This window comes from Corvus kubaryi, unplaced genomic scaffold (genome assembly GCF_017639235.1).
Source record: "Corvus kubaryi isolate FWS band 111438036 unplaced genomic scaffold, C.kubaryi_AGA036_p1.0 74, whole genome shotgun sequence".
In the NCBI taxonomy this organism is placed as follows: Eukaryota; Metazoa; Chordata; class Aves; order Passeriformes; family Corvidae; genus Corvus; species Corvus kubaryi.
The window spans coordinates 17,022,024-17,037,738 of record NW_024582061.1 but is presented as its reverse complement, the minus strand read 5'-3'; the positions used below and the strand labels follow the sequence as shown (position 1 = coordinate 17,037,738).

Sequence of the window (15,715 nt, the reverse complement as noted above, 5' to 3'; positions counted from 1 at the left end):
AGTAGGTCTTCTTTCATCTTTTCAGTGACTTACAACAACAACTTTCTTCCAACCTCCTGGATATTACAAAAGCACATTTACTTCCCCTTCAGTATTAAAAACTTTTTTTTTTTTTTTTTGCTCTCCAGTTTACTCTCCTATAGACAAAGCCACTGCAAATTTTAAAACAAAAACTGAGTTGGATTAACAGTCTTAAGAACCCAACACTGCCTTCAGGTGTTTACACAAGCATTCATTCTCTACCTTTAACTCGAATACCCGGCACATACAGTGAGTAGATCAGTCAATTCAAACCTGCATGTGCCTCTTAGCATCTGCTACAGCACAAACATTCAATTGATCTCAGACAACAAATACTTGCATTAACTGTCATACAGGAAAAAAGCACCACAACATCTAAAAGGTCCTGACGGATTCCCATCACACTCACAATACCAGCATCACATTAGATGGAAAAATACAGTTGCAGACAAAGCATAAAACAGAATAAAATACAATCAAATTACTTTTCAGTGTTATGGATAATCTGTCACAAGATTTCTAAACCAGGCTTTTTAATCTAGCCATAGTCTTGCTTGTTGTGCAAGATTCAATTTTTGCTTCCGATGACCATCACAAATTCCACTTCAGCAGCATATAAACTATTTAATCCATCATATGGGATTCTTAAAGAAAAAACCCTATAGAATCCACAGTGCAGAGGAATAAATTTTACAAAACAAAGTCAACAATGAGGAAGGTAATAAAGTTTAGCTTGTCTTACCTTGTTCATGGCTCCAGGCTGTGGCCCTCTTAGTCCAGCCTGCCCTCCCATCTGTGGAGTGCCTTGTTGCAGTGTCTCAGCCAACAAGTTACCAGCACTACCCATTCCTGGGTTCGGGTACGGCATATTAGGTCGCCCTCTGCCTGCTCCAATTGAACCGTTCATGACTTGCCCCTGCATCATCCCCTGTCCATTGCCTGCTGCCAACATCCCAGGATTCATGCCAGCATTCATCCCTGTGTTCATTCCCATGCCAGGCTGGTTAACTGGGCTGTTCACTGTTGGCATCATTGCTGCTGTGGATTGGGCAGAAGGACCCTGGTTTGGTCCACTTGCACCCATCGCCATATTGGGAGAAGTCAACCCAGCCTGTGCCATGGGGCTTTTCACCATGCTGTTTAACATTCCCATTCCAGGACTATTTTGTTGGGTTTGACTGGCCATGCCTTGGCCAGGGCCACCAACCCCCATATTGAGATTTGGGGAGCTACCAGCCCGTAAAAGTTCAGACAGCTGCTTGTGTTTAGAGGCAGCATCTTGTGCCAGGCCAAGGCTGGTCTGCAGCTGGTTAATGTCACCACCATTGGTGAGTCCAAGTTCTGTGGAGCTGATCAGTTCATCTGGCAAGTCATGTTCCAGATCAAAGAGTGATCCAAAATCTGAAAAACAAAACAGATTGTATATGAGCTCAGAGCAATCAGTAGCGTCTTGAAGTTTCTATTTTTTAATTTCAAGTAACTAGCAAAACTTGACTTTTTATATTTGAGCAAAATTCCCTTATCAGTCATTACTGAAAGCTACCCAGTTTGTCAGGATAAAAGTAATTCTAAACTTTATGGTGTCTAAACTAGAGAAAACTGTTCTACTTCAGCCTCCTACAATTTGTGTCAAAAGATCATGGGATATCTCAGACTATGATCTCTCAACTTGAGAAGTTTGACAACGGAATAGTGAAAAATATGTATTGAAATCTCTCAGTTAGCCAATGGAATTAAACAGCCATTACAAGAAAGAATTAGCAAGTTGATGGGAAAACACTGTCTTTATCACTTTTGCCAAAAAAGTTATAACTTTTGGACAGCCATAACTAATACAGCAATATCATTTTTAAAAATATATTTACTATTTATAAAATAATAAATAGAAGTTTGGTTATAGGGTTTTATGTTGAATTGGGTTTTCTGGCATTTGGTTTGGTTGGTTGTTTCAGGGGTTTTTTGGGTAGCTGTTTGGTTTTTTTATTCTTCCACATCCAGTCATTACCAGCACTGAATGGCCAAATTTCATTGCACTTCACCGGACAGCCAGTATTTTCCCACAACAAACACTATCAGAAAACAAAGTAACCCTCCTGCCCACAAAGCTGTGAAAAACACCAGGATGAAAAAAAAAATTCCCACCTCAAGAGCCCATGCAAAGCAATCCCTGAGGTAACTAAGTGGCGAAAGATTGCTACTTGGAATACATAGATACAAGAATATTACACAGTACCCAGAATCTATTTGCTCTAGAGAACACGAAGTTCTTATGTCTGCCGAAGCAGCACATAATCTATGATAGTTAAACCAAAAATAACTTAGAAAGCTTATGGTTTCTGACATGCATTAATGACAACTTCCCTCTCCAAGTGAAAGGAGCTGGCAAGAAGAGGTGCTGTAGTGGACCTTGTTCTCACCAACAATGAGTGGCTGCTGAGGAATGCAAAGCTCAAACGCAGCCTTGGCTGCTGGGACCAGAAACAGTGGAGCTCAAGATCCAAATGGTCCAAGTATTAGTGAAAAAAAACTACAGTTAAACAGCATGCAAGCCAGAAAAGTTCATCAGCATTATGGATTTGTTTAAAATGTTTCACATGATACTATACCCAAATTATCAAACACCTGGACTAACAGAGTTCCTACAACTTCACAACTCTTATCACAGATAAGATCACGACGTTAGAATTCCGAAAATACTGTATGAGATTGGCAAGAAGACAGGTGCACCATAACAGGGATTTTAACACTCCTTTTAGACACTCTACAACACTCCTTTTAGACACTCTACATTACTACAAACCACCAGAGAAAGAAAGAAAATTTCCATTAAAGAACTTTTAAACTATTAAAATCAGGTAGCCAATTCTTCATGACCATGTATCTTGTGCAAGAAGTTACGCTTTGCAAGACACACCAAGGGCTGATTGTTCATTTGCATGACGGGTATTTTTGAAGCTTCAAAAGTGAAGGAGCAATCAGAAGAATAAATCTTTGTTCAAGTTCTCTTTCATCTACAATGATGAACTTAATATTGTGTGTCAGTAGACTCATCTAAAAACACACCACACACACCCCACCCCCACCCCCGCAAAAAAACCCCAAAACAAAACAAAAAACTAAAACCAAAACCAATTCACAATGCTCAGTGGTTAACTTAAGAATTACATTTTGATGAACACGGAAAGAGTTAGTGGAAGAGACCCTCAAATAAGAGATCAAGGAAATCAAAAAAGCAATCAAAAAAAAATAGATGACAGCTTGAAACAGCTTCAACTAGCACCTTAAGAAGCCTGTCAGGACACATTTAACAGGCAACTGTTGAAACACTACATCCTGAAAACACTGTGGCTAATAATCAGACTAAGAGACCATGAGTGAGGAAGGAGTAAAAAATATGATCAGGAGTTCACAAGTTAGCCAGCTGTCCTCAATGACAAACAAATAAAACTGAAAACAAAAGTTAAGTGACTGGAAAAAACATGACCCAGCACAAAGCCTGTACCTACAACATAACCATCATGGCAGCCCAGACACCTCCCATCAACACCCACACGGTCCAAAGGCCACTTTTTTGACTGTAGCTGGGCAAAGAATTTCTGCTCTTGAACAAACACAACTTCCAGTACAGGGCAAGTCCCAAACCAAAAGTCCTCACTTCACCTTTCCTGAGTTCAGACCATTGCATATAAAGCCCTTCACAAAACCAACTGGAGAGTGACCAGCAAATGTTTAATATGAAAAACTAACTTGTTTTTCAAACTACAACATAGTATTTTCCCAGGAAGATCCATGTAGATGATTTCAGATGTAACACCACAAAGGGGCAGTGCAATTCTTGTTTTGAGAGACAAGGATTTGGTCATCTTTACTCACAAGAAAATATTAATCTCCTTCTCTGAAGACCTCACTCTTCTTTAAATTCTCCTTCCTCATAAATGAGGAGATAATTCCAGCTTTAAGGCTTACTAGCCCATTACTAACTGGAGCATCCAAGTACAACCTATATGAACTCCTTGGCCTGATCATTCTGTGACATCAATGAACAGGATGAAAAATGTCATAAAAACTCAAAGTGGCATTAATTCTTTTTATTAATGCCTTAAAACACAACATAGCACCAGCTACATTAACAAAACCCACCCCCAACCTAAATGGTTGTGAAATAATCCTAATTGGATTAGTTGTTTGCACCAAAACGTCTAAGACATCCCATATAAAACTTTCCACATAAAGCTAACTTGCTAGGATTTTTAATCCTAGAGAATATACAATAGGTGATTCATCGTAAAAGAATACTGTCAGCTATTAGCCAAAATTCTAAGTCGTAACTACTAAGAAAGCAATATTCTGGTGTGAGTTTGCTCTTTTTAGGAGTCTTTTCCAAAAAGAAACCTTCAAAGTCTTCCTTAGCCAGTAGATAAACAAGAAAACTGGAACAAACTTTCAGTTGTCTGATCAGCTAGGAAAATTACATTTTTAGTCAACTGCTGGGAGGCAGAAACTTTCTGATACAGGACTGAAACACGATCTCAAATGACCACAAAGACGAATAGGACCTTGTCTATATCTAACAACAGTTGCAATCCATTTCTGTCTTCTACACAGAATTGGTGCCCTAAAGCCCACTGTACAGAGTCCTATCTATGCCCAAGCCAAAAACTGACAAGGCTGGGCCAGACAACTCACAAACCATGTGGAAACAAGATCATATATACTCACACAAGAGCCAAAGGCATAGCTTAAGACATGGGTGAGAAATACCCAGAACTGATTGCCTTTCCAGTACACTGAGCCCACTGTTAGTCTTGCAATCTGTTTCATTAATGATACACACAAAGATTTCTCGCTAACAAAATAAAGCTTGTGGGAAGGCAGAGGAGGAAGATTAGTCCTGCAAAGGTTTGTCCACCTGATTCATCATCTCTAGAGATATTGACACAGAAAAATTGGGATATAACAGAACAGACAGTATCTGGCCTAAAGCCCAAAACCATCCAGTAATACACTGGAAGAAAGTGGCAATGGTAGAGCTAAATCCTGATCTCAGTACAGTAGCACAGAGTGATCCCCCATTATGCTGTTTATGGTATTATTGGTGCATTTCTTTCCACAGGTAACAAGAACATATAGAATAGATTGCTGCTGCCACCCAAGAGTCAAAGAAAAGAAAACCTCCTCAAAACAACATCTAAGACGTAGATCAGACAGTCTTAACCTGAGATCATCTCAACATGCATTTCATAAGTCCTTTGAGGAACTGTACCCCTACTGAACACTGAGCAAGTCTTAAAAAAAAAAAAAAAAAAAGTCAAGAAACCAGCCTCACTTGCCCTGGCTACATTACATCTGTAGTGAGAAAGTCAGAAAAGACAGAAGGAGGAGCAGGTCCATCTCTTTCAGTGGCAATTCAGTTAGACCGGACTAAGTAGTATGAACTGTGTCCTAAACTGTGAGAAAGCAACTTCAAAAATCAGGGTACTGACCTGCATTGCATGCTACAGATTGTTCTTGATTTTGGATTCTACTTCTAAAAGTCTGCCTTTGACAATGTCTAATCTGCAAAATGCAAGGAAACTGCCAGCCTGGGTTGAAAAGCTACCTGGCACCAAAATGGACTTTAAACTAATACATATGTAGAGTGTGCAATCAAAATCCTTAAGTCAATAAGACTTCAGTGCCTTATCAAGTGATCAATTTTCAAATTAGATACAAAGTATTTATTTCAAGTTAGTTTTACTGCAGGAGCACCTGGTACCACCAGTGATGCAACAGCTCTCAAAGCAGGCAAGGCAGGACAGCAATTTATGACAGCGCTTATAAAGCAGGGAAAATACATCAATACTAACTACTTAGCAAGGAAATCAACACGTGTTCAGGTGGCACATACAAGTTTCTTTTACATGCTTTTTAGCCTACAGTCAGGATTCTGTCATTTTCTCATTTCTGGATTAAGACAACAGACCTTTATTCACCTTTCAGAATAAAACAGGAATTTCTATCTATATGGAAGCTATCTGGTCCTAGCAAATAGGCTGCAGTGAACAATACTGGTTTTCTAGGAACTTCCCCATGTGCTAAGAAGTAGCAACACTTTATTCTCATGTACTGAACCCTCAGACTCAAGACATTTGAGCATTCAGTCTCAAGAAGAGTTGTACAAGCTGAAGAAAAAGCATCATGTGTGATCAGCAATGCCTCAAGAACCCTGCATGGCAGATAGGTTAGACAGCCACTGACTCCTGAGCCTACCTCTGTCAGACCAGCAAAGACATAAGAAACTCAACAGCTCCTGTCCCTGCTTCCCATTTATTATATTCCAAACAGAGACACATCAACTTAGAAAGCTGCTGAACAGCCACCTTTTTACACAACTGTTTCTGCAGCCCAGCAACCTATTAGTGGATCAACTTATATCACAGTCACTGGTTTCACAATGAAACAAGTGGACAAGGCTTATACAGGACACTGAATACAAAGCACGCATGTGGCAGGGTTGACAGGAACCACAGATGATGTTGGACCACATGGAAAACATTACACCTTAGCCGTGCTTTCAGACAAAGAATAACACTAAGGTGCTTCCCTGCCTGGTGATACAAAAACTGAAAATCCAGAACTGAACAGGGCCTACATGTAACAGAGAAAGTGCCCTGAAGATACCACCAGTATTCCAGAGAAATCAGCCATTCAAGCTTGCAGTCAATCCCCAGCATTACAGGCCCTAAAACACTCTGTCTGAAATGCCCTCCAAAAAAAAAAAAAAAATCAGAACTCAAAACATACAACCAACAAAAGGCAGAACAAGATAAGGAGACACAATCTCATAGGATAATCCTCAAGTATCCATGAAAACGCAGAAGCAAAGGTGAAGCACAGACTTGAAACAAAGTGCTAACAGAGTCATCAATTCCCAAGGCCTCTACAATGACAGAAAATTAAGCTAGACATGTCCAGGCAGTTTTATCAGGGAAGAAGAAAAGAAACCAACAAAAAAAACCCAAACAAAAACCCACGTGCCTAAGAAAGAGGCACACACCAGCCTGGTAGGAACTTTGCTATATCGCACTTTGGAGATCAGACCATAAAATCCATTTAAAAAGGGGCCTTTTCATGTAGATCCTCTATGAAGCCACAATTACCCAACGGTAACACAAACTCTGCCAAAATGTTCTCTCTAAATTAAAACATAGAATTAATTTAAATTCATCTACTAAATTGATTCGAAATGAAGGCGCAAAACATCCACATCAGCCTAAGATACCAAGGTCTAGAGTCATCATTGCAGCTACTGCTTCCAAAATCCTCAGACAGCACTCCCTGTATAACCCTAACGGGGGCTGATCCCTTACTCAGCAGCAAATGAGAACTCGTATTCTGTATTATGCCATTTGAGTAACAGTCTTCAGTGTTAGACTTGGATATTAATTCTGTTCCCTTTAAGAAACTGATAAAGCATTGCCACCTTCCTTCCCTGCCAATCCAGAAAAGACCTGAATTTCTTCACTGTATCAAGAAACATTGTTATTTGAGGTAAGACTCCAAATAATACAAACAGAAAACATATTAAAAAAACCTTATTCAAAACACCTGGAAGACAACAAACATGAAGGCACAAAACATGTTAGCACATTATGGTAGCAAACAACTTCTGGCACAAATATTCTTAAAAACAATCAAGCATTTGTTGATCAAAGTCCAATTCACCACCTAGAACACACATGATTCCAGTATTAGTTGTAACAACCAGGCAAAAATATAAGTATTTTACAAGTGTGAACAACAACAAGAATCATTCTAAAGCAGCAACAGCATATCACTCAATATCTACTGAAGTCCTAAAATTAGGACCTCGCTCTCTCCATTTTTTAAACTATCCTAATCCCTAGTCAAACACATCAATTTTGGCTTAAGGAAAATAGTCTCTATTTTGTGAAGCCTCAATAACCTGCAAGTTTAAGTCCTACCTTTCCCAAACTAGTATCAACAGAAATGCCTATTTTAGTAGACTCTGAGTGATGCATGCTTTTCACAGCTTCAGACGAAAATTGTATTTATAACCCACTTTTCAGTTTCATATTCGAAGTTCTTCAAAAATCAGTATTTAGAGATACAGACAATACCAGGACTTAACCACTGAAAACCATAGTGAAAATGCAATGGGTATGATTCTGGACTATAGAATTGTAACTGTTTTAGGGAAACAGAAGTGGTGTAATCACATGGAAAAGACTGGGGACAAAATTCGAGAATAAGGTATGTTTAAAGATTTAATATTACTTAAGGAGGAATTTCAGAGACATTTTTATTTATGTACCTGTTTATTTATGCTTTTATACAAAGGTACTAGTCTTGCCATCACTGATAACCCACATAAGATAAAGTTTCGAAATTTTAATTATAAAATGCTGAAGTCACACCATTAATAATTTCCTTGTGAACATGTTGGTATTTGCATAAATCATTGGGCTACCTTTAACTTCAAGATTAGAGTCAAAAGTCTCTAAGTTAGTATTCTTATTCCCAGTGGCATCTGTGTATACATACAGGTCTATAAAGTTAAGAGAAGCTGTGCTGGTCTGCTATGTTGGTGGACAAAACTGGGTACATGAACATAGGATGGGAACACCCTTATGTGCATAGAGCACACTGAATTCATTTTAGAAGTGATTACAAATCAGTTTCAAGAAAAGAGTAAAGTTCATTTCATCGTCAAGTTAACAACGACTTTGAAACTATGCAATCTGCATATACAATTACCAAAAAGTCAAATCAATTTTCTGAGTTCATTCAACGTTACTCCGGAGTAAAAGCAAAAAGCAATGCTGAATTTATGTACAAAAAATACCCAAGTAAACAAAATAACGTAAGTCAGCAGATCAGACTTCATTATCTTAAACCAGTAATTCCCCAGATTTCCTGAAATTGCATTCAGGAACATGTAAAAGGCAGTTTAGCTTCAGCAAAATTTGTACTGAGCAAGCCATATATCAGCACTTTGCTGGAATTTTACTTCTTAGAATTCCGAAAAGGAAAAAACCTTGAGAATTAGTCTTTTAGTTCATTAAAACAGTAGGAATGTGTTACAATCTCTCTTAAAACAAGAGAAATTGTCTATTCAGTGGTATTTGGAAGTTCTACAAAAAAGGAAGTAATAAATCTTGATTCTGCAAGCAGAGAATGTTCAAAACTCCTACACTTAGATCTCTTGTGGGAATACAACAAAAGATGCAGTACAGAGGTGTTTCACACCATCAAATGGAAAAGAGCTAAATCTTTATCTGCCCCATCTCACAACAACCAGTAATAGAAAATAACCTGCTCTTCAAGGTTCTGTACTTAACTGGCACTTTTTAATTAAAATCTTAGACTGGCCCCTGATTTCACATCCTTGATGCCAGGTGTGTTTACAGGAACAGCATCAACTGAGCAACAAGTTACTGTGGTTTGAGTCCACCAGAATTCAACATTCCTGATTTTCTTCAAAAAGATTTGGAAGAAATAGATGCTTGAAGGAGACTACTGCACATCGAGTTTTTAAGATAACTTTAAACACATTCATACACCAGTCCATTTTAAGAAAACTTGTTGCTATTTAGGAAGAGAACAATACGTTGTTTGATACTGTTCAGGGAGAGGATCTCTGCTCTAGTTTAAGTTCTTCTTGAAGTTCTACAAATTTAAGGCAGCCACAGAAATTTTTTGTCAGGCACACCACCATATGCAGAGACAGATGTATTTTACTTCAGCCTGCTGCTACAGTTTAAGTAAAGACAGAAAAACAAAATCCTTGCAGACAGGTGTGCATTGTTTAGTTGTCAGTGAAATCTACACAGCAGAATTACTCCATTTGTCAAATAATAAATCCAGGTGATTTTTGGGCAAACCCTCTCAGAAGGAGCACTAATTCAGATGATAAGAAAGGTTGAAGTAGTATCATTATGCTGGTGGAACAAGCACTGAAAGGCTGCTCGTGCTAAAGCAGCTAAGCAAGACAATGAGGTGACACACTGGAGATGATCAAGGAGCCTACAGGGAAGACACAGGAAATATATACTAAATCATAAAAAATTGAAATTTAATAATAAAGTAGTTTTCTCCAAGTTGTAAAGATACAAAACCCCAGAACTCGGACAGTAGAAGTTCAGCATTTAGCCCCAGTATCTTATTAGACCCACATCCCCCAAAAACATACACTAAACCCTAGAGTCTGATAGACCCTTCCCAGATAAAATTTGGTTTTCTACAAATGCACAACTGACCAATAACCTGAACTCAATGCAAGTCCTGCTTTAGGACTGTGAAGAACAAAATGCAAAAACTAGTACATTTTTTTTTAATCTAGGATTTAAATTCCCAAGTGTTTTCCCAAACAAAGGTTTTTCCCTGCAATATTAAACTTGTGAATCTATTTATAAATTGCAATTGTAAACTGGTTTTCCAGTCTCAAAGGTTTTTTATCTGTAAGTGCTCAACACTCAGTTTTACACCATGGTATGTATGGTCCTTGTGTTGGGAGTATTTATTTTTTTTAAAAATTAGGTACCTTTCTAACACTGCTCAGAAGAAGTACCTATCTACATCAGAGACACAGTATACTTGGTGAAAGACACAAAAGAACAGATACAGCAGTTTGGAAATCTACAAGGTTCAAAAGTCTGCAAAATTTTCTTAAAAAAAAAATCACTAAGCACAATATGAATGATTGGTTTACTTTTTAAAGAAGTCTCACAGACTTAAATTTTCTTAGTTTAAATTTATTCCTAATACAGTTACTTTGAGCCTTTTTAGCTACACACCAAAGACATTCATTTTTGCCACACAGGCATCCACCAATGCATACATATACCTACAGTATATGTCATCCACCAAATGACATTTTAGGGCAAAAACGGCAAAAAGTATGGCTTTTAACAAGAAGGGATGGAAACATAACTGATGGCTGTAAGTTAAATGTAGCTGACCATCTGGTCTTTTGACATTAGCTAGAAATCAGACTGGTGTAATGTATTTAATTTTAAATGTAGTATATACAAACGCTAGCAAAAAACACACAGCTCTTGGAAAACAGAATTGAAAAGGGCAGTGAAACAAGATTAATACAACTCATTTTGAGAAAAGAAACATCCTGATCCATTTGGAACAAATGAAAGATGAGTATCAGTCAAAATTGCAGTTGCCCAGAAGAGAAGTTTCGTTACAGGTCTTAGACCCTTGATGTGAGGGAGAATAAAATTTAAAAGGTCAAAACCAGTTCCTGACAAAAAAGAACATCCAGACTTTACAAAAGATGGATACTCCAAGGGAGATTGAAGATGTGCTACTGCACAGAAAAACATGTTTTTTGGATATAGTAAACTGAGGGATGTTAAGGCACATACCACACATACATTCTCTGATATAACACGTGCCAACTAATTGTAGAAAACTGACTTCCAGTGTCACAGCAAGCCCAAAACACTAAGAACTTAAAATCTTATTTTCAGATCTAGCAGCCTAAAGACATGATACTATACAAACACACTGCAGCAGGGGGTGTACTCCATTTCTATTCTGTGAAGAAACACAGTGGTTCTGAATCCAGAGCCCAAAACAATTTCCCAGTTCACAGAAGACAGGTTACTTCTAAGCGGGAGGAGGCGTGGGGGGTGCTGTAAAATATGATTAAACTCTCCTGTCCTGAATAGACCGCACTGAAATCTGTACATAGCAATTTTAGCACACCTGCATCACTGCAGGAAAAGTTGAGGGATCCACAAATAAAAACACACCTCCCTGCCCCCTGCAAAAAAACCCCCAAAACAAGTGGTTTAAACCATTCAATTAAAAAGGTATCTTTATGAACGATTTTCACCCATTTCACTCCAAGAGGTAACTCCTCAGGATGCACTCAAGTTATTCTGTTGTAGCAGGGGGACTAGTATGCACCAGTTTGCTAACACCGTGTTTAAGAAAGTCTTGCTAGAGTACATGCAACATATCAAAACTGTTGCTACCAGTTAGGAAAGGTGAGCAAAGGAGCTACACTGGCAAAGTACTTCTGTCAATGTAACCGTGCTGGTACAAAAGTGTGACAAAGTCACTGTTGCCACCAAAAGATGAACCCACTGTAGAGTTGTAACGGCCCTCAGAAAACTTAAGGCCTAGACAAAATACACAGATCATTACCATCCTTCTTTGCAACAAATTTAACACTTAAATAGAAGACACCAAAAAAAAAAAAATTAGTTGTAGAAAAACCTGTGGTAGTTCAAGGGAATCCCACAAAGTCCTATCTCTGAAATTATTCTAGAGCTACACAACATTAAAGAAAAAATGAGACCATTCAAATTCTAATATACTACAGGGCACTGAAAATACCAAGACTTTCTAAATTACTTCAAAATGTTTATTACAAGATGTGCTACAAACATTTCAGTTTGCCTCCTAAAGGATGAATTGGCATTAATAAAGCAACTTAAAAGTAAACTAACACAGTATGTTCCACGGCAAAGCAAATTCTGAGCAGGGAACACATGAACCATCCATAACTTAAGACAGAAGAAGATGCAGCACTGCAACAACAGTGGGAAATGCAGCTGTATTTGGCTGCTGCCAATAAATCAAGCATATTAGGACAATCTTTGCTTACTTCTTTTTAGAAGAAAGCCACAAACATTACAGTTTAGTACATTCCAGGCCCAGAATATGAGTATCATTCAGGTTTACAGTGAAAACATGAGTCAGAGATTCCTCTTAGTCTTCAATATAAATACACTTAATATCTGCAAATTTAGGAACAATTTAACAGGAGTCAGTCATCATTTTTACATGTCTAACAAATTAAAACATTTCAGATTAAGAAACTAAGCAAAAAGTTAAAAGCAAAACCAGCACTATGGACAAGTGCTGCAAAAAGTTTGTCAACAGTGCAAGTTTCTTGCCTTTCCCCTTCCATCTGATGGTGCTGAGAATCTAACAGTTTTAAAAAGAGTGTTTGAGTAAGTACATAAGCACCATGTTACTTATTTCCTATAATTAACTGAGGAGTGGGGACAATACAAGATTCTATAAGTGGAATTTACTTAATGACAGCTGCTTGCACTATTTCAAAGCAAATTTAACCGACAGATAGGTTAAAAAAAAATGTAAACTTCAAAGCAATTTCCCACAACAGAAGTATGACAAAACAAAGTGCAGTCTCAAGCAGCAAATGAAAAAACATAACTCTCAAAATACATTCATTGGTTCATAGGTTGGATTTTATTTACAGAAATAGATATGATATGTCATGCTAAAAACCACAGAAAGTAAAACTGTCCCATGTTCGCATAATTAGTTGGCAATTTTTAAAAAAAGGCAGAAGACTAAGAATACTTTAATAGATTTTATGTAGCATATATGAAGTGTTTGCACCACTATAAACCTCTGCATAGCTATCAGGTGATGACAGTCCCAATCACTTTAGGAAAAATTATCACATTTGTACACTACTGAAACTGTCCAGTCCCTAGTGTTTCACCAAAACTGTAAAAAGTTCATTTATTAACTGTAAAAAGCTGCCCAGTAAGTTAACAACTAAAGACTAAGTATTCTGCGAAAGTCTGCACCTGCTAAACTGAAATACATTCACAAATTACCCAACCCTTATTTGATCACAAATGTTGGAACTTAGATGTGTGTTCATTTGAATCAAAATGTGCCTTTAACTTGCATATTTTTAAAGTATCAGAACTTTTCTCACAAAATATTTTTATTTCACCTCTCTAAGCAGAGCAAAATAACCACTGTCAAGACAAGTTAAAAAACGTTACTATTGAATTAACCACCGTTTTCCAAATCTAGCACAAAACCAGCCAACAACTAGTTCCAGCTAAAGAGTAGCTTCTCCAACACTCTTCTACTCTCTTACTAGAGACCTGTTGATATTAGGAATAGTCATGTCCTCCAATTACAACATAATATTGGCTGTATTTAATACGCACTGAAAGTCACACACAAACTTTTCAAAACTAATATGTCATTCACCGAGAATAGAAAAGGCAAAATCAAAATTTTGGAGATGATTCCAAGTAGAATCACATCCTCTGCTCAACCAAAAACCTGCTATTAAAACCTGGTGTTAATTGTCAAAGAGAGCTTTTTAGGAAAAAAAAAAACCAAACCCAAACCGACAACAAGAAAACAACTCTTCCCTTTTCTTGCCAGTTATTAACTGCATTGAACAAGAACACTGGTGCCTTCAGAAATGCCACCAGTCACCAGACTGGCAGGAGGAGGCCTCCTCCATATCCCATAGACTAATAGGATCTAATGTGAGTTCAAAGAAACTCCTGTGGGACAGATAACAGAGTATTCTCATAGCAAAATGACACCGAATACTCACCTCCTTCACAAGAAGCATTAAAAAGCTGAAGAGCCCTTTGTTACTTCCTCCCCCCCTCCCAGTACAACTAGTTCATATTTGCTAGGGATTGGGACACCTAAAATTTGCCGGCTCTAGCTTGCCTTCGCAGCACCACCAAAGACCTTTGCAGGACTGCAGAGATGCCCCTTTCCTCTTCACAGCTCAAGTCTACAGGGGAATTTCAGACATTTTGGTCTTGCAGCACAGAAATAGGAGATGCAAGATTAACTACACTCCATATTGATTCTTAATGCAAATAAAGTGAAGTAAAATTTCATCTCTAAAAGGCAAGAGTCTCGATAAACCTTTTGCCACAAGAGTAGCATCTGGATTTTTGTTTTAGCTGTTTTTTCTAAAGCTGATGGTCTATTTGAATCAGAAAAGCAGTATTTTGATACACTTCTGCAAGGAAGAAGAATGAAAGATTTAAAAAAAATAAATCATATAAGCAGACTGCACATAAGACGGAGAAAACAAAAATAGCAGAGAAATAAATCTCTCGTTTCTAAACAAGCTGTAAAAAAACCCCTGTATATGCAAAATAAAATAAAAACCAAGACATTTGTGTGTACACACGTAAATCAACAATAAAGCGTACAAAAGCATCGTCTTTAGCAGTATTTCGTATTTCTGCAACTGGCATTATGCTTAGCAAGGAGCTCGGTAATCGCTACTATTGTGAAAGACACGAAAATGACGAGCTGCTAAGTCCTATCTGCAGCTGATCAAAAACACAATAAACCGAACAGCTTTGCTTTCAATCACTTCCAAAAAATCAGAAGGGCAGAAACATCTGAACACCCTCCCTAAGCCATTAACGCCAGTAGGTTCAAACGCAGCGAGAACAGGCGAAACAGACGGGAAGCAGAAAGGCAGGCTCGAGTTAACAGCAGCGAAAGGGAGGAGGAGATTTAGGCAAAAGAGGGGAGAAAAGGGCAGGAATTGCGGCCCCGAGAGAGGTGGGGAGGGCCTGGGCCCCCGAGACTGACCTGTGCCGTCGCTGGCGGACACGGAGAGCGCCGGTGAGGAGAGTTTAGGCCGCTTGGCTGAAGGCGGGCCCGGCTCCACCACATTCTCGGCCATTTTTAATTTTTTAGACAATCACTCAGAGCAGAGAGACGCTGGGGGGTGAACCCCAAAACCTTCACGTTCTTCTGGGGCCCCGAGTCAGCTGAAGAACAACAATAACGCCGAGAGCGAGCGAGGAGGATCTGGCGGAGGGGGGAGGTGGGGGGGGGTTGGGGGGGGGAAGTTTCCCCTTTTTTCCTCCCCGGGCTCTGGGGAGGCGGCAGCGGAGAAGCTGGGAGAGGT

At 38.5% G+C, this 15,715-nt stretch overlaps 1 protein-coding gene across 1 annotated transcript in view; it reads right to left on the bottom strand.

The window, feature by feature from the left end:
* EP300 (E1A binding protein p300) overlaps positions 1-15,642 on the bottom strand; it is a 60,759-nt gene extending 45,117 nt beyond the window's left edge. Inside the window, exons 1-2 of the mRNA XM_042050516.1 lie at positions 15,394-15,642; positions 764-1,422 (exon numbers count right to left, since the gene is read on the bottom strand). Of these exons, the coding sequence (XP_041906450.1) occupies positions 764-1,422; positions 15,394-15,487 (753 nt within the window). The 5' untranslated portion in view covers positions 15,488-15,642. The remainder of the gene's footprint in view (positions 1-763; positions 1,423-15,393) is intronic.
* Between the last annotated feature and the right edge of the window lie 73 nt (positions 15,643-15,715).